The sequence below is a fragment of the Scyliorhinus torazame genome, chromosome 10 (assembly GCF_047496885.1).
Source record: "Scyliorhinus torazame isolate Kashiwa2021f chromosome 10, sScyTor2.1, whole genome shotgun sequence".
NCBI classification, from domain to species: domain Eukaryota; kingdom Metazoa; phylum Chordata; class Chondrichthyes; order Carcharhiniformes; family Scyliorhinidae; genus Scyliorhinus; species Scyliorhinus torazame.
Genome location: NC_092716.1, coordinates 95,307,792 through 95,332,651, shown reverse-complemented (window position 1 = coordinate 95,332,651; position 24,860 = coordinate 95,307,792). Strand labels below are relative to the sequence as shown.

The 24,860-nt window shown below is 56.0% G+C and overlaps 1 protein-coding gene across 1 annotated transcript in view; it reads left to right on the top strand.

Moving 5' to 3' along the window:
• LOC140430234 (uncharacterized) overlaps positions 1-24,860 on the top strand; it is a 172,431-nt gene that overhangs the window by 125,522 nt on the left and 22,049 nt on the right. Inside the window, exons 8-12 of the mRNA XM_072517663.1 lie at positions 2,145-2,282; positions 14,921-15,037; positions 15,137-15,179; positions 16,811-16,917; positions 22,619-22,737. Coding sequence (XP_072373764.1) covers positions 2,145-2,282; positions 14,921-15,037; positions 15,137-15,179; positions 16,811-16,917; positions 22,619-22,737 — 524 coding nt within the window. The remainder of the gene's footprint in view (positions 1-2,144; positions 2,283-14,920; positions 15,038-15,136; positions 15,180-16,810; positions 16,918-22,618; positions 22,738-24,860) is intronic.

Here is a 24,860-nt window from a genome sequence, read left to right as displayed (position 1 = left end):
GTCACAAAGTACTTTAGAGTCAGCGAAATACTTGTTCAGATGTCGGCACTTTTGTAATATCGGAAAGAAGGAAGCCAATTAGTTCACAGCAAACCCCACAAAGACCAATGTGATAATGACCAGATCATCTTTTTTGTGATGTTGACTGCAGGGTAACTATTGGCCAGGACACCAGGATTAACTCCCCTGGTCTTCTTCAAAATATGCCATGGGATGTTTTACATAGACCCAAGCAAGCAGATGGGGATCGGTTTCATATCTCATCTGAAAGACGGCACCTCAGACAGTGAAACATTCCCTCACTGACCCTCCGACAGTGAAACATTCCCTCACTGACCCTCCGATAGTGAAACATTCCCTCAGGACTGACCCTCCGACAGTGAAACATTCCCTTAGGACTGACCCTCCGATAGTGAAACATTCCCTCAGGACTGACCCTCCGATAGTGAAACATTCCCTCAGGACTGACCCTCCGATAGGAAACATTCCCTCAGGACTGACCCTCCGATAGTGAAACATTCCCTCAGGACTGACCCTCCGGTAGTGAAACATTCCCTCAGGACTGACCCTCCGATAGTGAATCACTCCCTCAGTACTGACCCTCTGATAGTGAAACACTCCCTCAGTACAGACCCTCAGATAGTGAAACTTTCCCTCAGTACTGACCATCCGATAGTGAAACACTCCTTCAGTACAGACCATCCGATAGTGAAACACTCCCTCAGTACTGACCATCCGACAGAGAAATACTCCCTCAGTACAGACCCTCCGATCGTGAAACACTCCCTCAGTACTGACCCTCCGATAGTGAAACACTCCATCAGTACAGACTCTCCAACAGTAAAACATTCCCTCAGTACAGACCCTCTGACAGTGAAATATTCCCTCCGTACTGACCCTCCGACAGTGAAATATTCCCTCAGTACTGACCCTCCGATAGTGAAACACTCACTCAGTACCGAGCCTCCGATAATGTATCATTTCCACAGAACTGACACTCCGATAGTGAAACACTCCCTCAGTACAGACTCTCCAGCAGTAAAACATTCCCTCAGTATAGACCCTCTGACAGTGAAACACTCCCTCAGTACAGACCCTCTGATAGTGAAACTTTCCCTCAGTACTGACCATCCGATAGTGAAACACTCCCTCAGTACAGACCATCCGATAGTGAAACACTCCCTCAGTATTAACCCTCTGATAGTGAAACATTCCCTCAGTACTGACCCTCTGATCGTGAAACACTCCCTCAGTACTGTCCCTTTGATGATAGTGAAATATTCCCTCAGTACTGAACCTCCGATAGTGAAACACTCCCTCAGTACAGACCATCCGATAGTGAAACACTCCCTCAGTACAGACCCTCCGACAGTGAAACATTCCCTCAGTACTGACCCTCCGATAGTGAAACACTCCCTCAGTACAGACCATCCGATAGTGAAACACTCCCTCAGTACAGACCCTCTGACAGTGAAATATTCCCTCAGTACTGACCCTCCGAGAGTGAAACACTCCCTCAGTCCAGACCCTCCGATAGTGAAACACTCCCTCAGTACAGACCCTCCAACAGTGAAATACTCCCTCAGTACAGACCCTCCGATCGTGAAACACTCCCTCAGTACAGACCCTCCGACAGTTAAACATTCCCTCAGTACCGACCCTCCGACAGTGAAACACTCCCTCAGTACAGACCCTCCGATAGTGAAATATTCCCTCAGTACAGACCTTCCGACAGAGAAATACTCCCTCAGTACAGACCCTCTGATCGTGAAACACTCCCTCAGTACTGACCCTCCGATAGTGAAACACTCCCTCAGTACTGACCCTCCGATAGTGAAGCATTGCCTTAAGACCGATCCTCCGATAATGAAACATTCCCTCAGAACTGAACCTCCGATAGTGAAATATTCCCTCAGTGCTGACCCTCCGATAGTGAAACATTCCTCAGTACAGCACTGGAATGTCAGCCTTGGTTTTTGTGCTCAAACCCTGGAGTGGGATGTAAACCTGAAATCTTGTGGTTTCTTATCCACTCAAGCTCTTTGAACATATGGCTCCTGAATGTTAGAAGAGAAATATCATTGCAGATTATTATCAAATTACCAAATCATTTACATTTTCTTATTGTTGAATAAAAAACACAGGAGAATATCTCTACTTCTGAACTACGGATTGAGATCAAGTTGCCGTCAACTATCCTGGACAATGTTAACATCAACAACTATAATACTACTGCTCTTCAAATCATTTTCCTTATATTCAAGAATACACAACTGTTCCAGGTAACATAATCACAACTGCTCTTCTCAATGTGTGTGATGAGATGTTGGATTTTATTAAACAGCAATAAAAATATGTAACAATCCTGAAAACTATGTCAAGAAGGATTTCACTTGCTGCTTATTGAGCAATTTAATAAGAATAATAATCTTTATTGTCACAAGTTGGCTTACATTAACACTGCAATGAAGTTACTGTGAAAATCACCTCGTCGCCACACTCAGCCCTGTTCGGGTACACGTGGGCCGATCCTGCACCGGGTCGGAGAATCCCCAGGGGGAGGTGCGAATCCCGACCCGCCGCTCCGACGCCGTCACCCCGATACTCTGACCGGTGAAAAAACCCGCCGACGGGAATTGCGCCTCTCAGAATCGCGAGAATCTGCGTGACGTGCTGGTACCTGGGCCTGCTGCAAATCTCCGGCCCGGATGGGCAGAAGTACGGTCACGTCGGCAGAAATCAAAGTAGCTTTTTAATGGCGTCAATCAGTCATGCTGGCTGACGCCAGCGAACGAGAAGGTAGGGGTCGGCGTGGGGCAGCCGGCACAAAAGAGAGGGCACGGTCGTGGCTGGCGGGAGTGGGTTGCGGATGTCCCCCAGGGCCGGCGGTGCGTGGCAGTGCCTGGGCCGGTGCCTGGGCAGGGCCGGGGCTGGCGGGTGCTGGGGAGGGGATCGGGGGTGCCGGGCTAGGGAGTGCCGGGAGGTGATCGGGGATGCCAGGCGGGGGATCGGGCATGCCGGGGCTGAGATCGGGGGTGCCGGGCTGGGAAATGCCGAGAGGGGATCGGGGGTGCCGGGCTGGAGATCGGGGGTGCCGGGCTGGGGATCGGGGGTGCCGGGGTGGGGATTGGGGGTGGCGGGGCGGGTATCGGGGTGCCGGGTGGGGATCGGGGGTGCCGGGCGGGGAATAGGGGTGCTGGGAGGGGAGGGGGGGGGTGCCAGGGAGGAGTTCGGGGATGCCAGGTGGGGGAGTGCCGTGTAGGGGATTGGGTGTGCCGGGGAGGGGATCGGGATGCCAGGCAGGGATCGGGGGTGCCGGGAAGGGGATTGGGGGTGCCGGGGAGGGGATCGTGGGTGCCGGGGAGGGGATCGGGGGTGCCGGGCAGGGTAGTGCCGGGGGGGGGGGGGGGGTGGGGGGGGGTGGGGGTTGGCGGGTGTCGGGCTGGAGGCCGGGCGGGGAGTGCCTTGGAGGGGAACGGGGTGCCGGGCGGGGATCAGGGTTGCCAAGCGGGGCTCAGGGGTGCCGGGCTGGGGAGTGCCGGGGATGGGCTCGGGGGTGCTGGTGAGGAGATCGGGGGTGCCGGGGAGGGGATAGGGGGTGCCGGTGTGGGGAATGCCGGGGAGGGGATCGGGGGTGCCAGGGAGGGGGAGTGTCGGGGAGGGGATCGGGGATGCCGTGGAGGGGAGTGAGGGTGCCTGGTGGGGTTCGGGGATGCCGGGGTGGGGGAGTGCCGAGGAGGTGATCGGAGGTGCCGGAGAGGGGATCGGGGGTGCAGTGAGGGGGATCGGGGGTGCCGGGGTGGGGATCGTGGGTGACGGGGTGGGGATCGAGGGTGCTTGGGAGGGGATCGGGGGTGCCGGGGTGGGGAGTGCTCGGGTTGGGGAGGTGGATGTTTGCCTGGCTAGGTGCCAGCTGGCAACAATGGCGACCATGCAGCCCATGGCACCTGGCTGCGGATGCAGATATGTCGTCTACCCCCACCCTCAGCAGACCGTTATGTTTGGTCATCACCAGCAATGTTGGCTGCCGTGGCAGGGGCCGCTGTCCTGCATGTAACCCTATGGGACTTGGAGCAGGGACGTGCCAGGGAGACGGCAGTGGCTGCCGCAGAGGAGCGTGCCGCAGAGGGACAGCTGGCAGCCGCCCAGGCAGGAGGGCCGCCCGCCCGACAGGATTAGCAGGAAGAGGAGGTGGTGTTGGTGCCATGGCGATGGAGGCGCCCGATGAGGCCCCGTGTGTACCGGCGCCGCACGCCGTACGAGGACCTCATGGACCGGGCATGCAGGAGGAGACTCAGGATGAGTCTGGAAACCGTCGGCCTTATCTGCCACCTGATGGCACACCTGGCACCGCGTGAGACTGGGGGAGGACACCCTCTCCCGGTGGCCGCCAAGGTGACGGTGGCCCTGAAGCTTTATGCCACGGGGTCGTTCCAGTCGCTGAGTGGGGACCTGTCCGGCATTTTCCAGGCGTCGGTGCACCGGTGCATCCGTGCAGTGACAGACGCCCTACATACCATTGCGGACCGCTACATCCAGTTCCCTGTGGACTGCGCCCACCAGGATGCCCGGGCAGCGGGCTTCACTGCGGCAGCCAGGATACCCATGGTACAGGGGCGATCGATGGAGTGCACGTCGCCACCAGCGGATAACAGGGCCGTGTTCATGAACAGGAAGGTGGCCTACTCCATGAACATTCAGGTGGTCTGTGACCCCCGGATGAAGATCCTGCACGTCTGCGCCCGGTACCCGGGCAGTGTGTGTGACTCATTCATATTGGCCCAATCGTTCATCCCCGCCATGTTTGAGACACCGCCCCCGGCTGCGGGGCTGGTTGCTGGGCGACGGATTACCCGTTGTGGCCGTGGCTGATGACACCCATATGGAGGCCACGGACCGACTCGGAGAACCACTACAGCGTTGCCCATGCAGTGACCAGGGGTGTGTTCGAGAGGTGCTTTGGGCTGCTGAAGATGCCCTTCAGGTGCCTGGACCGCTCTGGAAGGTCCCTCAATTATCCGTCGGATAGGATCGGCCGCATCGTTGTTGTCTGCTGCGTCCTGCACAATACAACATAGCAGAGGGGCGATGTGCTGGAGGCAGAGGAGGGGGAGGGGGAGCAACACGACGAATGGCACGCCTGCCCAGATGAGGAGGATGTGGAGGGGGGGGGGCAATGTATGGGACAGACGAGCTGGACAGGGACGGGAGGCTGCCCCCCGATACCGGCTGGGCCAGCGGGCACGGGAGCAGTTGATAGCCGCACTGTTCACAGACTAGGGGGGGATTCACTGCGCATGGGCACGGACAGCACAGTACGGCACCACCCCGCACCCCGCCCACCACCAACCACCCTCACCCTGCCCACCACCAACCACCCGCATGCACACCACTCCTCCATTACAAATCCACCCGTGGCACAACGGGCAGGGCTCACACGGTCGCCAGTGGAAGCGGGTCTATTGCATGGCATGGAGGATGATGACAACCCACTCTGTGATGAGCTCCGGGCTCTACATCAATAGACAATGTCTGACTCATGGCCACAGTAACACCCTCCACCTGGGAGGTCTCTGCATGCGGCCTGGACACTGCAGCACACGGACCCGTCGTCTGCCCGGGGGCGGGATGACGAGGGTAATCCGGGGCGGGGTGGGGTCGCACACTCACCTGAGCTCGATGCCCTATCAGCCCTCACACACACACTGGCGCTCAACTCACACCCCACCCCCGCACACATCGGACAGAGCACAGAGGCAGCTTCTGTAGATGTAAAAGTGACTTTAATTATAAGCAGTTCATACACGTGCCCTAGCCCCTAAAACTAGTCTGCACCCTGCACCCGTGCCAACTTACTCAGTGTCTACTTTTCTGGCCTTACGGGCCCTAAGACTACGTCTAGGTGCTTCCCCAGACGGTACAACAGAACGGGAGGCGGACTCCTGTGATTCCTACCCTGTGATTAGGGGGAACATTTGCAGCCGTTTCCTGGGGCGGCCCAGCTTGGATGGGCCAGGCTGCGGCTCGGGCGACCGGGATGACGAGCTGCCAGCCTGTGCTGCCCATTGCCAACCAGATGCACCTGGGACGGAAGGGGTGAGTTTGAGGTGCTTTACCTACAAGGGGACCCGGAACGGGCCCCAGCACCGACTCCTCCGTCGGGGTGCCCGATGGGCCCCGGGGCTCTCCATGGGTCGGGGATGCGAACGGATCCAGCACCCGACGCACCCCTGGCACCTGGCGCTGCTAGTCCTGGAGGCCCACCCTGGTATCAACAAGGGTCTGCAAGTTTGCAGGCATGGAGCTCAAGTAGTTGGCCATCCCTGTCTGTGCCTGGGCGACACCGGCCAGTACCTGGGCAATGGCGCCGATGCTCTCAGCGATGGAGTGCTGAGACTAGGCCAGGGTGTTGAGCGCCGCTGCAATCTGCAGCTGGCTCTGGCTCATGGCTTCCTGTGAGAGGGCAGCCATGTCCTGGGCCAGGGGCGCCGCCTGCACGGAAAGCCCCAGGCCTTGCACACTGCTATCCATGATCGACACCGTCACACCCATTGCCTCCACCGGTTTCGGCCTGGGTGGCACGCATGACTGGCACCACTCCCTGCTCCTGCACGCGGGTGGACTCCTCCACCTGCGTCTGCAGGTGCTGCAAGCCGGCCGTCACCCCCTTCACTTGTCCCAGGGTCCCTGACTGCATCGGGTCTGTGTGTGGGTGTGGGAACTCCAGGAATCAGGGACCTGCCTGGGCGGCAGCTGGTTGCTGGGGCTGGGCTGCCCTCTGACCGTCCGGTCCCTCAGCTGCTCCTACCTCCACCTGCTGTTCCGGGATGGCTGTGTGGTGCACACCAGTGAGTGTACCAGAAGCCTCATTGCTAAAGTGACCAACCGAGGTGAGTGTCTCTGCGATGGTGGAGGGTGGAGGAGATAGCAGTGACGTTATGTCAAGGTCGTCATCGGACCCGAAGTCCGGGGTCCCCTGGGATGGTGTGTCCTGTCCGTCCGTCCCATCTTTCGGTGTCCTGTCTGTCAGTGTCCTGTGTCTGAGTGTCCTGGGTGGATGTGTCCTGTGTCTCTGTGCCCTGGGTGGATGTACCCTGTGTCATGGTGTCCTGGGTGGATGTGTCCTGTGTCGCGGTGTCCTGGGTGGATGTGTCCTGTGGCTCGGTTTCCGGGGTGGATGTGTCCTATGTCGTGGTGTTCTGGGTCGACTGGGACGGGGGCCTGTAGGTGTGGCTGCCCTCCCCATCACTGGATGTGGCCCTACGGCGTCGCCGCACTGGCACTAGATGGGGGTGGTGTACGCCTGATGGCTCAGGTCTATCCCTGGCTCGTGCTCGCCCGGAACTGCATGGGGGCAGCGTACACCTGACATCCCGAGTCGGTCCCTGGCATGTGGTCGCTGTAGCGCACAATGACTTACGAGAGAGACGAGAAGTGATGAAGTCGATTCAGGCTTTATTAAGCGAGACTTGTCCCCAGCAGTTCAGCAACAGAATGAAGCGGCGGGGAGAAGCTCGGGTTCTTATACTCCGCCTTCAGGGCGGAGCCAGGAGTCAGCAGCCAACCAGGACCCGGGATCTGTCAGCCAATAGCATCACGGCTTCACTGTCCCACATGACCCCTAATACATACCACCATATTCACCCCTTGTTAAAAAGGAACCCGGCGGGGTGGTGGTTCGCATGGTGGTAGGGGTTTACAAGGCTGGCCCTGGAAGGAAGATTTCGGACATGTTACGACAGTTTTAGCCCTACACTGGGCTATGTACAAGTTTGTGAAAACTATTTACAATATTAGCAAGAAAAAGATTTTTTTTTTTGTTACAATACAACAACATTCTTGGTGTCACGCGGATGCCACGAGTCGAGCGGGGGGGTCAGTTCTTCCTCGTCGATCGCCTCAGCCCCGGTGGTGGTGCAGGTGCTTGTTCAGGCGTTGTCGTCTCCGGGAGCGTTTCGGTGTTTGTTTCTGTTTTACTCCTGGGCGGGCATGGGAGGAGGACTGATCCCCCCGGGAAGGGGGCGGTCGCGGGGTGCGCCGGTGGCAGGGAGGGGATGATCGGTGTCAGGGGGGGTGTGTGTGTTGCCGGCGGGCGCCAGGTCCCGCAGGGAGACCGTGTCCTGTCGGCCATCGGGGTACGCCACGTAGGCGTACTGTGGGTTCGCGTGGAGAAGGTGAACCCTCTCGACCAACAGGTCCGATTTGTGCGCCCGCACATGTTTCCGGAGCAAGATGGGTCCTGGGGCCGCCAGCCAGGTCGGCAGCGACGTTCCGGAGGAGGACCTCCTGGGGAAGACAAGGAGGCGCTCATGGGGCGTTTGGTTAGTGGTGGTACACAGCAGCGACCGGATGGAATGGAGGGCATCCGGGAGGACCTCCTGCCACCGGGAAACTGGGAGATCCCTGGACCGTAGGGCCAGCAGGACGGTCTTCCAGACCGTGCCGTTCTCCCTCTCTACTTGCCCGTTCCCCCGGGGGTTGTAGCTGGTCGTCCTGCTCGAGGCTATGCCCTTGCTGAGCAGGAACTGGCGCAGCTCGTCACTCATGAAGGAGGACCCCCTGTCGCTATGGATATACGTGGGGCATCCAAACAGTGTGAATATGGTGCCAAGGGCTTTAATGACTGTGGCCGCTGTCATGTCGGGGCAGGGGATGGCGAAGGGGAAAGGAGAGTACTCGTCCACCACGTTCAGGAAGTATGCGTTGCGGTCAGTGGAGGGGAGGGGCCCTTTGAAATCCAAACTGAGGCGTTCAAAGGGGCGGGAAGCCTTGATCAGGTGCGCTCTAACCGGCCTGAAAAAATGCGGTTTGCACTCTGCGCAGATGTGGCAGTTCCTGGTGACTGTATGGACCTCTTCCACAGAGTAGGGGAGGTTGCGGGACTTTACGAAATGGTAGAATCGAGTGACCCCCGGGTGGCAGAGGTCCGCTTGGAGGCGGTCTATTTGTGCGTTGGCCATGTGCCGCGGGATAGGGCATCGGATGGCTCGTTCAGCTTTCCGGGACGGTACAAGATCTCATAGTTGAAGGTGGAGAGCTCGATCCTCCACCTTAAGATCTTGTCATTTTTAATTTTGCCCCGCTGTGCATTATCGAACATGAAGGCTACCGACCGTTGGTCGGTGAGGAGAGTGAATCTCCTGCCGGCCAGGTAATGCCTCCAATGTCGCACAGCTTCCACTATGGCTTGGGCTTCCTTTTCCACTGAGGAGTGGCGGATTTCTGAGGCATGGAGGGTCTGGGAGAAAAAGGCCACGGGTCTGCCCGCTTGGTTAAGGGTGGCCGCTAGAGCTACGTCGGATGCGTCGCTCTCGACCTGGAAGGGGAGGGACTCGTCGATGGCGCGCATCGTGGCATTTGCGATATCCGCTTTGATGCGGCTGAAGGCCTGGCGAGCCTCTGTCGACAGGGGGAAGGTAGTGGTCTGTATTAGCGGGCGGGCCTTGTCTGCATACTGGGGGACCCACTGGGCGTATTATGAAAAGAAACCCAGGCAACGTTTCAGGGCTTTGGAGCAGTGGGGGAGGGGAAATTCCATAAGGGGGCGCATGCGTTCAGGGTAGGGGCCATTATCCCATTGCGCACTACGTATCCCAGGATGGCCAACTGGTTTGTGCTAAAAACGCACTTTTCCTCGTTGTATGTGAGGTTCAAGGCGTTAGCGGTCTGGAGGAATTTTTGGAGGTTGGCGTCATGGTCCTGCTGATCGTGGCCGCAGATGGTTACGTTGTCGAGATACGGGAACGTGGCCTGCAACCCGTGCTGGTCAACCATTCGGTCCATCTCCCGTTGGAAGACCGAGACCCCGTTTGTGACACCAAGTGGGACCCTTAGGAAGTGGTATAGACGCCCGTCTGCCTCGAAGGCTGTGTACTTGCGGTCACCTGGGCGGATGGGGAGCTGGTGGTAGGCGGACTTGAGGTCCACGGTGGAGGAAACCTTATACTGGGCAATCCGATTTACCATGTCGGATATGCGGGGGAGAGGGTACGCATCTAGCTGTGTGTACCTGTTGATGGTCTGACTATAGTCTATGACCATCCTTTGCTTCTCCCCGGTCTTTACTACTGCCACCTGGGCTCTCCAGGGACTATTGCTGGCCTGGATTATGCCTTCCTTCAGCAACCGCTGGACTTCAGACCGAATAAATATCTGGTCCTGGGCGCTGTACCATCTGCTCCTAGTGGCGACGGGTTTGCAATCCGGGGTGAGGTTTGCAAACAAGGACGGCGGTTCAACCTTGAGAGTTGCGAGGCCACAGTGGGGGTATTGGGCCGCCGAATTGAAATGTTAGGCTCTGCAGGTTACACTGGAAATCTAATCCCAGTCATGTGGGCGCGCAGAGTTGGGGAAGGACGTAGAGCCTGTAGTTCATAAACTCCCTCCCTTGCACCGTTAGGTTCGCGATGCAGAACCCTTTGATCTCTACGGAGTGGGATCCTGCAGCTAGGGAAATCTTTTGCGTGCTTGGATGGATGGTCAGAAAACAGCGTCTTACCGTGTCTGGGCGAATAAAACTTTCAGTGCTCCCTGAGTTGATCAGGCATGGTGTCTCGTGTCCGTTGATCAGCACCGTTGTTGTCATCGTCTGGGGCGTCCGGGGCCGTGATTGATCCAGTGTCACTGAAGCCAGTCGTGGTAGTAGTGTCGCGGCGTCTTCTTCGGACCCCGTGGAGCCGTCGATGCTGGGGTCCTTTGTTGTCAACCAAGATGGCCGCCCCCATGAATCGCATGCGGCCGGGGGTGGACAAAATGGCCACCCCCATGGATCGCACGTGGTCGGGGGTGGACAAAATGGCCGCCCCCATGAATCGCACGTGGCTGGGGGGTCACAAGATGGCGGCGGCCATCCTCCCCTCGTGGTGCCCGGGACCCAAAATGGCGGCACCTGCGGGTCGCACATGGGGCGCTGGGGGGGGTTGGGGAGCGTTTGGGCTATGCTGGGCTCGTTCTTCTCCGGGGATTGCGGCGACCCCCCGGGACCGGCACAGTGCCGCGTAATGGCTCTTCTTGCCGCAGCTTTTACAAATAGCTGCGCGGGCTGGGCAGCGCTGCCGGGGGTGTTTCGCTTGCCCGCAGAAATAGCAGCGGGCCCCCCCGGGATGGTCTGGCGCTTTAACCGCGCAAGCCTGCGATGGGGGGGGGGGGTTTGTCGCGACGGGGGTCCACGGAGCCCAAGGGGCTGCCGCGCGGTCGGGGCCGTAGGCGCGGGCATTTTGCGAGGCCACATCTAGGGAAGCTGCAAGGGCCCGTGCCTCTGAGCGTCCTAGCGACTCTCTTTCTAAAAGTCTTTGGTGGATTTGGGGAGAGTTCATACCTGCCACAAAAGCACCGCGAATTACCATGTCCGTGTGTTCGATCGCGTTCACCGGCGGGCAGCTGCAGTCCCGTCCCAAAATTAGCAGCGCGGCGTAGAATTCTTCTAGCGATTCTCCGGGACTTTGCCGTCTCGTCGCGAGTTGGTGGCGCGCGTAGACCTGGTTAACGGGCCGAACGTAGATGCCCTTCAGTAATGCGAGCGCCGACGGGAAATCCTCTGCGTCTTCTATGAGAGGGTAAATTTCCGGGCTTACCCTCGAATGCAGGACCTGCATTTTCTGGTCTTCTGTGATCCGGCCGGGGGCCGTTCGGAGGTAGCCTTCAAAACATGCTTGCCAGTGTTTAAATACTGCTGCCGAGTTCGCTGCGTGGGGGCTGATCCGCAGGCATTTTGGGGCGATCCAGAGCTCCATAGTCTTTTAAGCTCGTTTAATAAATTGTAGCGCACAATGACTTACGAGAGAGACGAGAAGTGATGAAGTCGATTCAGGCTTTATTAAGCGAGACTTGTCCCCAGCAGTTCAGCAACAGAATGAAGCGGCGGGGAGAAGCTCGGGTTCTTATACTCCGCCTTCAGGGCGGAGCCAGGAGTCAGCAGCCAACCAGGACCCGGGATCTGTCAGCCAATAGCATCACGGCTTCACAGTCCCACATGACCCCTAATACATACCACCACAGTCGCCCTGGCACGTCCTAGGGGCAGTGTATACCTGAAGGCCGGGGTCGGTCCCTGGTGTGTGGTCAACCTGGTACGTCCTGGGGGTGGTGTACTCCTGAAGGCCTGGGTCAGTCCTTGGCGTGTGGTCACCCTGGCACATCCTGGGGGCAGCATACTCCTGAGGTCCCGGGTCAGTCCTTGGCGTGTGGTCGCCCTGGCACATCCTGGGGGCAGCGTACTCCTGAGGTCCCGGGTCGGTCCCTGGCATATGGTCGCCCTGGCACGCCCTGGGGGCGGTGTACACCTGAAGGCCGGGGTCGGTCCCTGGTGTGTGGTCACCCTGGCACGTCCTGGGGGCGGTGTACACCAGAAGGCCCAGGTCGGTCCCTGGCATGTGGTCGCGCTGGCACGTCCTGGGGGTGGTCTGCATCCTGTCATGTGAGAGTACCTTTAAGAAATGGGTGTTTAATAGAGAGCTGCAGTGATGTCAGAGTGTGGGTGGAGCTGGGTTGTCTGTCTGCTTTTACTTTCACTTTGGGCTCGCAGCTGCAGGGTGTGTTTAGTTTAGTTTTAGTTTTGGAGAAGCTGCAGTCACAGCAAGATGTGTGTGAATCTCTGCAAGCTAAACAATGTTCATTTGGTGATTTCAACATGGTAACTGTTCTCAGTAGAGAAGTTAAACCTGATGTCTTTCTGTGCAAAGGGTTCTTTTTGTCTTATGGATGTTGCAAGGAAAGATTAAGAGTTACTTATAGCGTACTGTCTTTGGGGGATTTATCGGTGTTGATAGTTGTTAAGATGTTCACTGTGGGTTTATAAAGTGTTAACTGATTTCATAAATAAACATTGTTTTAATTTAAAAGTACTGTAGATTTCTGTTTGCATTACACCTGCAGAATCGGCCCATGTGTTCCCCGTAACCACAATCTATAAAAAGTTGGGGGTCAGGTGAACTCCGTGATACACTTTGGGGTTCGCCAAATCCTGGCCCATAACAATCCGCAGGGACGGGTGGATCGCCGTTTGGTCCTGCAATACACAATACAGCATGCAGGGTTAGACACGCAGTCGGGGGGGCGGGGTGGGGGGGATAGGGGGGGAGAGGGGATGGGGAGGGGGGAGGGGGGATGGGAGTAGATGGGGGTAGGGGGGAGATGGGGAAGGGGGCATGGGGGAGATGGGAGGAGTGGGGATGGGGGAGGGGGATGGGAGGGGGGGGGAGAGGGGCAGACAGTGGGGGTCTCACTTGGTGCTGCGCCCCCGATCTCTGCAACCGCAAACTCCCTGTCCTCGTGTCCACCTGTGAGGTCCAGGGCTCTCTCTTCATGAACGGTGAGGCGACTTGATTGCAACAGATACAATCCTGAAGGATCTTAACAGGATGGATGTGTAGAGGATGGTCCCTCCTGTGGAAGAAGCTGGAAGTGGGGTCAATGTTTAAAAATAAGGGATCGTCGATTGAAAACAGGAATGTGCAGAATTTATTTTCCTCAGAGGGTTGTGAGTTTTTGGAAATCTCTTCCTCAGAAGGCGGTTTTGAATATTTGAAAGCTGAGTTTTGAATATTTTTAAGGCAGAAGTAGCTAGATTCTTGATAGGCAAGGGGATGAAAGGTTATTGAAGTTAGCTAGGATTGTTGAGTTGTGATTACAGTCTGATCAGCCATGATCTCATTGAATGGTGGAACATTCTCGATGGGCTCAGTGGCCCATTTCTGCTCCTAATTTGCATTTTCATCTGTTCATAATCGAGGAAAACATGGCAGTCAAATTGTGCACAGAAAAGTCCTGCAAATAGCAATGTGTTAATGACCAGATAATGTGTTTAATGGTAATGGCTAAGGGTCAGGATAGTGGGGAGAACCCCTCTGCTCTTCTTTGAAATAATGTCACTTTACATTTTACATTCACCTGGAGAGCAGACTGGGTTTAACATCTCATCTGAACAATGGCACCTCTCACAGTGCAGCATTCCCTCAGTACTGTTTCAGGTTAGATAAAATGCCAATTCTCTGGAGTGGGGCTTGAACTAGTAGAATGATGACACCTGTCAAACACGTGGTAAATATGTGGGTTAGAAACATTGACCATCTATTGGGATTGCAAATCTTTTCCCAATTTTAACCTGATCAATTGGAACACAGGTAGCAGCAAGTTAAGTGTCTCTTTGCTGACCCAAGATCCACACCACGTGAACCTTTCTGCTTCCTGTATTCAGAAGCTGAGACAAATAGTCTCATATTACAAAGAAGAGATTCCGATTGGAACAGTTGGATTGGGGAATTTCTAGAATGCAGAAGGAGGCCATTTGGCCCATCGTCTCTGCACCAAACCCCTACATAGGCCACTCCCTTGGCCTATCCCCCGTAACCCCACCTAACCTGCAGATCATTGGACTGTAGGAGGATATCATTGCACCCGGAGGAAACCCCCACAGACACGGGGAGAACCTACAAAGTTCACAGAGGCAGTCACCCGAGGCTGGAATTGAACCCGGGTCTGGAACTGTGAGGCAGCAGTGCTAACCACTGTGCCGTCCTTGCTGGAAATGCTGGAAGAACTCAGCATGTTAACAGCGTCTGTGGAGAGAGAACAGAGTAAATGTTTAGAGTCTGGATGATTCTTCTTCAGGACTATAAAGAGCGAGGAATGTGATGGATTGGTGTTCGAAGGGCTATGTAATGATTCAGTTTCAGTCGTTACATGTTGGTGAGGACACTCATGCACAGGCATCCAAACATGTTTGTACAAAACTCTGCTGCCTCTGTCTTGCATGGGTGGGAAGTTTAACCATGCTCACTGCTCAGAGATAGTTCTGATTCTGCTTTGCTTCATGGCAATGAGGACCAAGCGTCTGCTTAAAAAGTCTGCAGATCCTACGTTCAAATTTACTCTTGTTTAAATATTCAGTCCTTAAATTGCTCTCTCTGTATTGTGTCTACAGGATGAAAATAACAGCACTCTCTTAAACAATCTAGTAATTGGGATAAAAGTGGGGAAATCACACATTGAAAATCTCAAAGACCCAGTGAACATTGTGTTCCAGAATGTGTCCCTGCCGGTAAGAAAGCAAATCACTCATTCTCTACTGTTCAAATGTCTAATATAAACTGAGTAAGTGATTGAGAGACCTTTATTATGTAAATCAATTTCATTTTAGATTAAATCATTTGGAAAATGTGTCTTTTGGGATTTCAGAAAAGGTAAGAAAACATTTTGTAAAATATTAAATTAGTTCTGGCAGTCTCTTGTGCGGGATTGGAGGGGGGCAGCAAGTCCGGGCTATATGGACGGACCGTGGGGAAGAGCAGATTTTGGTGGAGCAAGTGAAGGCCAACTGGGAGGAGGAGCTGGGACCCATTTTGGAGGAGAAGGTGTGGAATGAGTACCTCCATCGGGTGAATGCTATGTCATCCTGTGCGAAGTTGAGCTTGATATAGGTAACGGGGTGTTTAGGGTGCACCTCACCAGGGCCAGGCGAAGTTGATTTTTTGAAGGGGTTGAGGATAAGTGTGAGCAGTGCTGGGGAGGACCTGCTCACCAAACGCACATGTTCTGGTCCTGCCCCAAGCTGGTGGGTTTTTGGGGGTCCTTTTTCAGCACCATATCGGCAATCTTGAATGCGACTTCAAACCCTGCCCAATAGTTGCTGTATTTGGGGTGTTGGACCAGCCGGAGTTGAGAACGGGGGTGGATGGAATTCAAATCGCTGCTGGCCCAGCGACAGATATTGCTGAGCTGGAGGCAGGCGGCGCTACCCAGGGCCTCAGCATGGCTGGGTGGTTTGATGGAATTCTTGTACCTCGAGAAGGTCAAGTTCACGGTGAGGGGGTCGATCGATGGGTTCTGTGGTAGATGGCGGCCGTTTATTATGCACTTTAAAGATGAGGGGCGAGATTCTCCGACCCCCCCGCCGGGTCGGAGAATCGCCAGGGGCTGGCGTGAATCCCGCCCCCGCCGGTTGCCGAAGTCTCCGGCACCGGATATTCGGCGGGGGTGGGAATCGCGCCGCACCGGTTGGCGGGCCCCCCGCTCGATTCTCCGGCCAGGATGGGCCGAAGTCCCACCGCTAAAATGCCTGTCCCGCTGGCGTAGATTAAACCACCTACCTACGGGACAAGGCGGCACGGGCGGGCTCCGGGGTCCTGGGGGGGGCGCGGGGCGATCTGGCCCCGGGGGATGCCCCCACGGTGGCCTGGCCCACGATCGGGGCCCACCGATCCGCGGGCGGGCCTGTGCCGTGGGGGCACTCTTTTCCATCCGCCTTTGCCACGGTCTCCACCATTTCGGAGGCAGAAGAGACTCCTTTCAATGCGCATGTGCGGGAATGCCGTCAGCGGCCGCTAACGCTCCCGCGCATGCGCCGCCCGGAGATGTCATTTCCGCGCCAGCTGGCGGGGCACCAAAGGCCTTTTCCGCCAGCTGGCGGGGCGGAAATTCATCCGGCGCCGACCTAGCCCCTTAACGTTGGGGCTCGGCCCCCAAAGATGCGGAGCATTCCGCACCTTTGGGGCGGCGCGATGCCCGATTGATTTGCGCTGTTTTGGGCGCCAGTCGGCGGACATCGCGCCGTTTCCGGAGAATTTCGCCCCTGGTCACTGTTTCCTGTTAGTGGGGGATGGGGAGGGGAGATTGTTCATTGTTTGAGGTTGTATTTCTGCTATCCGGGTTCATGGGACTGTTGTTGCTTTTCATTTTTGATACACGTGTTCTGGTGATTTGCAAATTTTTGACATAAATATGCTGAAGCTTAAAGAAAAATATTTTCAAAGAAAAATGTTCTGGAACAGATGATTAATGGAACAATATCTAACTTTACAACTTTTCATTGAAGGGAGCACAAAGCATGGTGACTGGAGTGAAGCTGGTTGTACGACAGAAATGAAACTTCCAAACATCATCTGCAAGTGCAACCACCTGACCTCTTTTGCTGTGTTACTGGTACGAATGATCTGTTGAAATACTTTGGGTGGGATTCTCCGTTTCAGAAACATTGGGCGGAATTCTCCGGCTGCCGATGCCAAAATCACAAAACGCGATTGGGCGGAGAATAGCCTCTGACCCCAAAATCACGGTATGCATCGGTTTGACGCCAAATCGGAATGTGCCAGCACCCCCAAAATGGTGTAAATGTGTCGCTCGCCGCGCGGGGTTAAAGTACAGTAGGCATATCATTAGCGGGCCTGACACCCTATCTCCTGGGCCTCCGAGATTGACCACCCTTCCCGATGGTGTGGTTCACCAGTGGTCTCAAAAGTAGTGAATCTGGCGTCGTGGCTGCTGAGAGAGAGAGAGGAAGTAGGAAACGGAGTGGAGTGACTGCGGGCTGCTGGCCCGGAAACTGGCCACACTGGCTGGGGTGGGGGGGGGGGGGGGGGGCTGCCACGGCTGGGGGAGGGGGAAACAGGCCGAGCAGCCATGGACCCCACCCCACAGGACTGGGGCGGTTCCCAGGCACCGACCACCATTACCGGCGGCCATCGTCCTGCGCACCCACTGACCACCCACCTCAGCCCCTGGTTCCACACAGTGACACCGGCCGTATCGGTGCGCCCGCCCCCACACCACACCACCCCATCACAGCGCGCGCCCTGCCCCAAACACCTGGAGAGCCGGCTGCCACTCACCGGGGGACACCAAGGGCCACACCCATGGCAGCCCCCAGTGAGGGCAGTGCCAACCAACGGTACCTATGGCAGCAGGGATGGGCGCTAGGACGAGCGGCCATTACAGTGCCGGACATCGATGAGGCAGAGGTGAGGGGATGGGGGGACATCGACATGCGGGGCCGGTGCCACACTGCCAACCGGGGCCATCATATAGCCCATGGAACCTGTATGGGAACGTGAGTATGCACCCTGCTAACATGTTCACCCCTGCAGACAATGGCATTTGGAGTTCAACCAGTAATGGTGACCGCCCTGGTGATGATCGCAGCTCTGCAAGATGCCCTGTGGCCGCCTGAGCAGGAGCCGCTTGGAAAGGAGGGGTAAGCTGCAGTAGCAGCAGAGCGGCCAGAAGAGGACCGGGCTGCAGAGGAATGGGCTACAGAGGGGCAGATCACGGCAGCATAGGCTGGAGATCCGGCCACACAACAGGCCGTGGAGGAGGAGGAGGAGGCGGCGCATGAGGCCTCGTGTGTATTGGCACCGCTTCTCGCTCGAGCACCTGCTGGATCAGACATGCCGTCAGAGACCCCGGATGAGCAGAGAGACAGGGCGACACTTCTGCCAGATGATGGGACACCTGGCACCGCGGGGGTATGGGGGAGGGCACCCACTCCCAGTGACAGTCAAGGTGATGGTCGCCCTGAACTTCTACGCAAAGGGGTCCTTCCAGTTACCGAGTGGGAACCTGTTTGGGATCTCACAGAGCTCGGTGCACAGGTGCATTCACGCCATCACAGGGTGTAATTGAGCGGTGCTTCGGCCTCCTGAAGATGCGGTTCAGGTGCCTGGACCGCTCTGGAGAGGTCCTCGAGTATGATGCTGAGAGGGTCGCATGCATCGTGGCGGCCTGCTGCATCCTCCACAACATCGTGCAGCAAAGGAGCGATGTGCTGCATGAGGATGAGGAGGAAAGGCAGGTCTCATCCGACAAGGAGGATGCGGGAAAGGTGAACGATGAGGAGAACATGGGGCCTGGGCAGGGAGGGGAGGCTGCCGGCCACGTTCAGGGCCCTCTGCTCGGGCACGGTGAGGGCCCGCAGTTCTGCTGACCGCCTCTGCCACCTGTGCCCAGGCACGGCAAATGGCGGTACCGGCCGGCCTTCCTCCCGGGCCGAGGTCTGGGGTATGGGTCATCCTTCTCTTCTCCATGGTGTCCAGTAGGATGTCCAGCTCAGTGTCCCTGAACTGCAGAGAGCGGGAGAAACCCAGAGGGGGACCGCCGGACCTGCGGCCTCTCACTGCAGTGGAGCGGCGGGCACTGAACCTGGTCGGTGGGCCCAGAGAATGGGCAGTCTCCGAGGTGGAGATCGGCATTGGGCAACCAACTGAGACCCCGCTGCGTTATGGTTTCCCATGGCTTACGTGGCACCACCACCACCGCATACCCCCCCACTGCCCCCTGACTACCCTCACCCGATCCCTTCAGCACCCACATTTGATCACCCAAACCCGCGACCCAGTCGTGCTTCGTGTCTTGAATGATCACCTGGCGACGAGACAGGCGCTTCTGATGTTCCCCCATACCCCACCACAACCAGATACCAGCAATGAAGAGGACACAGGACTGAAACCCCCCCAAATGCCAGTCCGAGACACCCCGGAGCACCAGGCTGGGGATGACACGTGCTGCAGTACATCAGATAGAGGTAGGGCTGGGCTAGTTGCAGAGGGGGCAATGGGGAGTGGGAGAGGGGGGAGGTGAACGGATGGTGGAGGTGGCCTCGGGCAGGGCCCCCCAGGGCAGACACAGCACAGTATACCGCCCCTCCCCTCCCCCTCCCTCTTGCCAAATCCCACCCCCCCTCCAACCCTGTCCACACCTCTGCCACCCCAAAGGTTCGGTGGCACCGTGTAATGGAACGGCCAGCTCGCATGCAGGGATCACCCTGCAGGCCTGCTTGGGCTACCGTGGGCAGGAGTCAGACATTGTCAAATAGTACGGAGCATCAGAGCTCATCGCAGAGTGGGTCGTCATCATCCTTCAGCTCTTGGACCAGACCTGCTGTTACTGTCAACCCAAGGGCCACACCCGCAAGTAGGAATCATGAAGGGTGTTGGATGGGTGGCATGGGAGGGGGTGGTCAGGTAGGGTTGGGCATGGGGTGGGATGGGATTTCCATGCCGTTGGCCAGGCCCCTAGTAGGTGAACCTGAAGGTGACTCGAGCACCCATGCACGCCGGCCCAGGGGCAGACATTGTGCGGCCTCCTGTGCCTTCCCAGGCTCCATGACCTGCCCATCCTGGCCCTCTCCACATCCTCCTTGTCGGACGAGGCCTTGTGTTCATCCTCCTCCTCCAGCACATCGCCGCTCTGCTGCGTGATGTGTTGCAGTATGCCACCACAATGTGGGAGACCCTCCTAGTGCTATATTGGAGGGCCCTTCCAGAGCGGTCCAGGCACCAGAACTGCATCTTCAGGATGCCGATGCATCACTTGATCACGCCCCTGGTCGCTGCATTGGTGTCATTGTACTGGGTCTCCACGTTGGTCTGTGGCCTCCGGATAATCGTCATCAGCCGCGACCACAGCGGATAATTCCTGTCACCCAGGAGCTAACCCCTGACCCGGGGTGTGCCTCGAAGGTGTCAGGAAGCATTGGGTATGCTGGTATAAGCGCACACCTCCTGGGTATCAGACGCAGACGTGCATGAGATGCAGTTCATGGTCACTGCATGTTCCTCGAGTGGAACTCCTGTCAGTTTGTGAAAACCGGCCCGTCATGGGCCGGTGCTCATAGGGCAATGTGCTGGCCATCAATCACCCCCTGGACCTGAGGCATCCTGGCAATGGCAGCAAACCCCACTGCCCGGGCATCCTGGTGGGCTCGTCCACATTGAACTTGATGTATTTTGCTGAGCAGGCACATAGGGCCTTCCTGAGGTCACGGATGCATCTGTGCATCGAGGTCTGTGCGATTTCAGACAGGTCCCCACTTGGTGCCTGGAAGGACCCCGTGGTGTAAAGGTTCAAGGGGATCGTCACCTTGATGGCCACAGGGAGCAGGTTCCCTCTCCCATACCCATGCAGTTCACAGGTGCTGCGTGATCTGTCAGATATGCCGTGCGAACCCCCTGCTCAACAGGAGTCTTAGATGACATGCCAGGTCACAGGTCCTCGAATGATAGGCGCTGCCAGTACACACGAGGCCTCGTGCGGCACCATCTTCCCACCTCCTCCTCCTCAGCCTGTTGGGAGTCCGGCTCTCCATCTTCACTGGCTGCCTCCTGTTCCTCTGGGACTGGCTCTGCCACTGCAGAGTCCTCCTCGAGCAGCTCCTGCTCGTACAGCCCGAGTACATCCTCCAGGGCTGCAGCGGTCAGGATGAAGGCCACCATGCCTGGTTGGATTCCAGAGTCCATTGTCTATAGGGGTGGAAGGCCTATGTGTTAGCACAGTGCATATCTCAGTGCCTAACCAGGTCCATCGGGCTACACGGTGGCCCCAGCCCCCACCTGACCCTCTCCCCCCGCTCCTCCCTCCTCTTACATCCCCACACCTTGGGTGGGTGGCGCAAGGTTATGGGGGTGATGTGATAGTGGGGTGGGGGTGGAGGGTGCGGGGTGGGGGCACCCATCGGCCGGTGTCACTCTGCGCAAGCACTGGTCACAGTGGGCAGTCAGTGGGGTGCGCAGCAAGATGGCTGCCATGCAGGCTGCGGCAGTGGCAGTCTGTGCCTGGACACACGGGTCACAACAGTCCCGGTCATCCTGACCCCACGGCCCATCCCCTGGTCACCCGCTCGCTGCTCCCCCACAGCCCTGACGGCGCCTACCCCCTGCAGCGAGTCTTGCCAGCGGCAGGACCAACAGCCCACGGTCGCGCCTCTGGGAACATGTCCGACATCCTCTCTCTCCCTCTGCAGCCACAGCCCTTGGTTCCAGAGTTTTAAAACCATAAGTGTAGCTCACATTTGGTAATTCCTCCTGGCGGAGGCAGAATATCCCGGGTTCGTGAATGAAACCTTGTGAATGAAACCAAATCATTAATATGTACGGCCCAGAAGGAGGCCATTCTGTCCATCATGTCAGTGTAAGCTGAAGGAGACATATCCAAACTAATTCCACTCTCCAGGCTGCTATAGCCTGGAAATTACAGCACTTCAAAGATAGGTCCAAATATTTTTTGAAAGCATTGAGGGTTTCTGCCTCTACCACCCTTTCAGGCTGTGAGTTCCGGGCACCCATTTTCTCTTCAACTTCCCTCTAATCCTCCTGTCAATTAGATTAAAATTCTGTTTCATGGTTAGTGTTGTGGGATATTATGACACCATGCAGCACAAAGCAGCTCACTTGATCACCCCATTCTCTCGCGTAAACGGTCACTTCCTCCGCCGACGCACAATGGCAGCAATGTGTACAATCTACAAGATGCACTGCAGAAACTCACCAAGCCCCCTTCGACAGCACCTTCCAAACCCACAACGGCTACTATGTAGGGCAGCAGACATGGGAACACCACCAGCTGCCAGTCTCACACCATTCTGACTTGGAACTATATCACAGTTCTTTCACTGTCACTGGATCAAAATCCTGGAGCACCCTCCCTCACAACACTGTGTGTACTGATACCACATGTAGGTACAGCAGTGGTTCAACAAGACAGCTCACCACCACCTTCCTGAGGGTAATTATGGATGGTCAATAAGTTGGAGGTTTCCCAACGGAGTGGGGTGGTCACAATGGGAAACCCCATTGGTCAACTGCGGGAATGGAGAATCCCGCTGCCAGCGGGGCCGCGCCGTGCCGGTAAACGCGGCTGGTGGACCGGAGATACCCGCCCCTGATGTTTCCTTTCATTTTCTTTTTTCCTGTCATAATCCTCTTTCAGCCTTGAATAAAATATGGGAGGGTCGGAATGCCTTTTAAATCTTTCTAATGGTATTTTTGTTACCAGCCTGTGAATATGATTTACGTGTGGTGAGATTTTTAATGGTGTTTTAATGTGATGACTTTTAATATTTTCTTTCCCAAAGGGTCGTCACAGTGACAATACCTCACCTTTTGCTTTATCGTTTAAGTATATTGCATTGATTGCCACTGTCGCTTTTATCATTTTTATTACGGTTACAACTCATTGCTACAAGAAAATCAGGTAGGAAAATCTATTTTCTGTAGCTGTAGACTGTAGCTCTCCTGTCTAAGTGTATAACTGCTGAATATCCATACTGCGTTACATTTCCACATCATGATAGATTTTGTCGACTGAACGTTCAAAACTCTGGACTACAATTTGATTCGACAACCATTTCTGCTACAACTTCAAAATTGATGAGAAGGACAAGTAAAATTATTTGGAATATGTTTAGCTCTAATCTTGTTTTCACAACGGCAACTCAAAAGTATCAGCGAGAATTCCAATGTGCTAGTCCATGTTGCAAAACTGTGCAATTCCAGACGGCAATTCTTCATATCCATTGATTTTGGAAAAATATTATTTCATGGAATGTGAGCATCACTGGAGAGGCCAATGCCCACTCCTAATTGTCCCTGAAAATATGTGAGCCACCTTCTTGAACTGCTGAAGTTCCTGTAGTGTAGGTCCACTCACAGTGCTGTTAGGAAGGGAGTTCCTGGATTTAGACTCAGTGACAATGAAGAAATGGTGACACAGTTCCAAGTGCGATCGGTGTGTGGCTCGGGCGGTATGTTGCAGGTGGTGGTGACCCTATGCCTCTGTTGCCCTTGTCCTTGGTGGTACAGGTCGCGGTTTTGGAAGGTGTTGTTGAAAGAGTCTTCGTAAGTTGTTGCAGCGCATCTTGTAGAAACACATTGTTGCTATTGTGTATCAGTGGTGGAGGGAGCGAATATTGAAGATGGTAAATGGTTTGCCAATCAAATGGTCTGCGCTGTCCCGGATGACGTCAAGGTTCTTCAGTGTTGCTCGAGCTGCACTAGTCCAGCCAAGTGGAGAGTATTCCATCACATCCTGACTTGTGCCTTTTAGAGAGTAGACAGGTTTTGCGGAGTCAGGAGGCGAGTTACTCAATACAGAAGTCCCAGCGTCTAACCTGCCCAGGCAGCCATAGTGTTTATATGACTGGTCCAGTTCAGTTTCTGGTCAATAGTAACTATAAGATCCAGGGAAGCGACCTCGAGGAAGCGATGTTGGATTGGAACAAAAAGGTTAAATAAGACTTGCTCAACTGCATGCATTTCTCCCCGAAGGGTCTCCCTTGCCACGCCCACAATCGGGCCGGGGTTTTTATGTCCCAGGGCTCTCCTGGTTAAGGGTTTCGCCCCAACCCCCTGACTGGTGAAGATCGTATTTGGGTGAGGCCAGAGGGAACCTAATGGTCGAAACCCCAGGGCCTCCAGTCGGGTTATAACAACCCCCACCATGTCTGGCACATCCATTTTGACAGCTGGAGGGGCTTGGTCCTTAGTCTGTTTTGCCCTGGGCTGCCTTTCAGACATCCGCTGTGTGGGATGTGAAAGTGTGTAACGCACCGAAGAGCAGCGTTTTCAGGTCTATTGGTGGAGTGGCTGGGACCAGGAACTGCCACTGGATCCGCGATGATTCCGGTCGGCTGTATCTCCATGTCCGACTCCGGATCCGAGGAATTGGTTTCCTGCATCTCCAAGTCGTGGGGTATGCACACTTCAGGAGATGGTAACGGGTGCTGTGTCGGGGAAGAGGTACCACTGGCTTTGGAACCTCCGGCCAACTTTTGAGTGCCTCCCAGGCATGGCCTTGGAGGTGGTCCATGTGCCTGTTTGATTCTCTGCCCTGTGCTCGCACCAAGTAGGAGACCGGTCCAGGCCATTTCACCACAATCCCCGGGATCCGGAAGGCACCAGAAATTTTGCACGTAGACCGTATCGCCAGCGATGAATTCCTGGATGGGCCTGGTTTGTCTTGAGTCAGGGCGTTCCTGCCCACAGTGGTCTTTTTTGCCAATACCAGGCAGCACATGGATCAATCTAGTGCACAGCCGTCACCCCATCAGCAGCTCGGAATGCACTACCCCAGTGGTGGCATGCAGCATCATCCTGTAATCAAACAAAATCCGGGGCAAATGGGTCTCTGGAGAACCAGAGGTCTGCTTCCACATGCCCAACTTGAAAGTTTGTACCCCCCCCCCCCCCCCACCCGTCCAATTCATTGGATGCTGGGTGGTAGGGATCAGTCCTCAAGTGGTGGATGCCATTTGTCCGGGGGAAATCCCAGATCTCTGAGCTGGTGAAGGCCATCCATTGTCCATCCTGCGGGCTAGA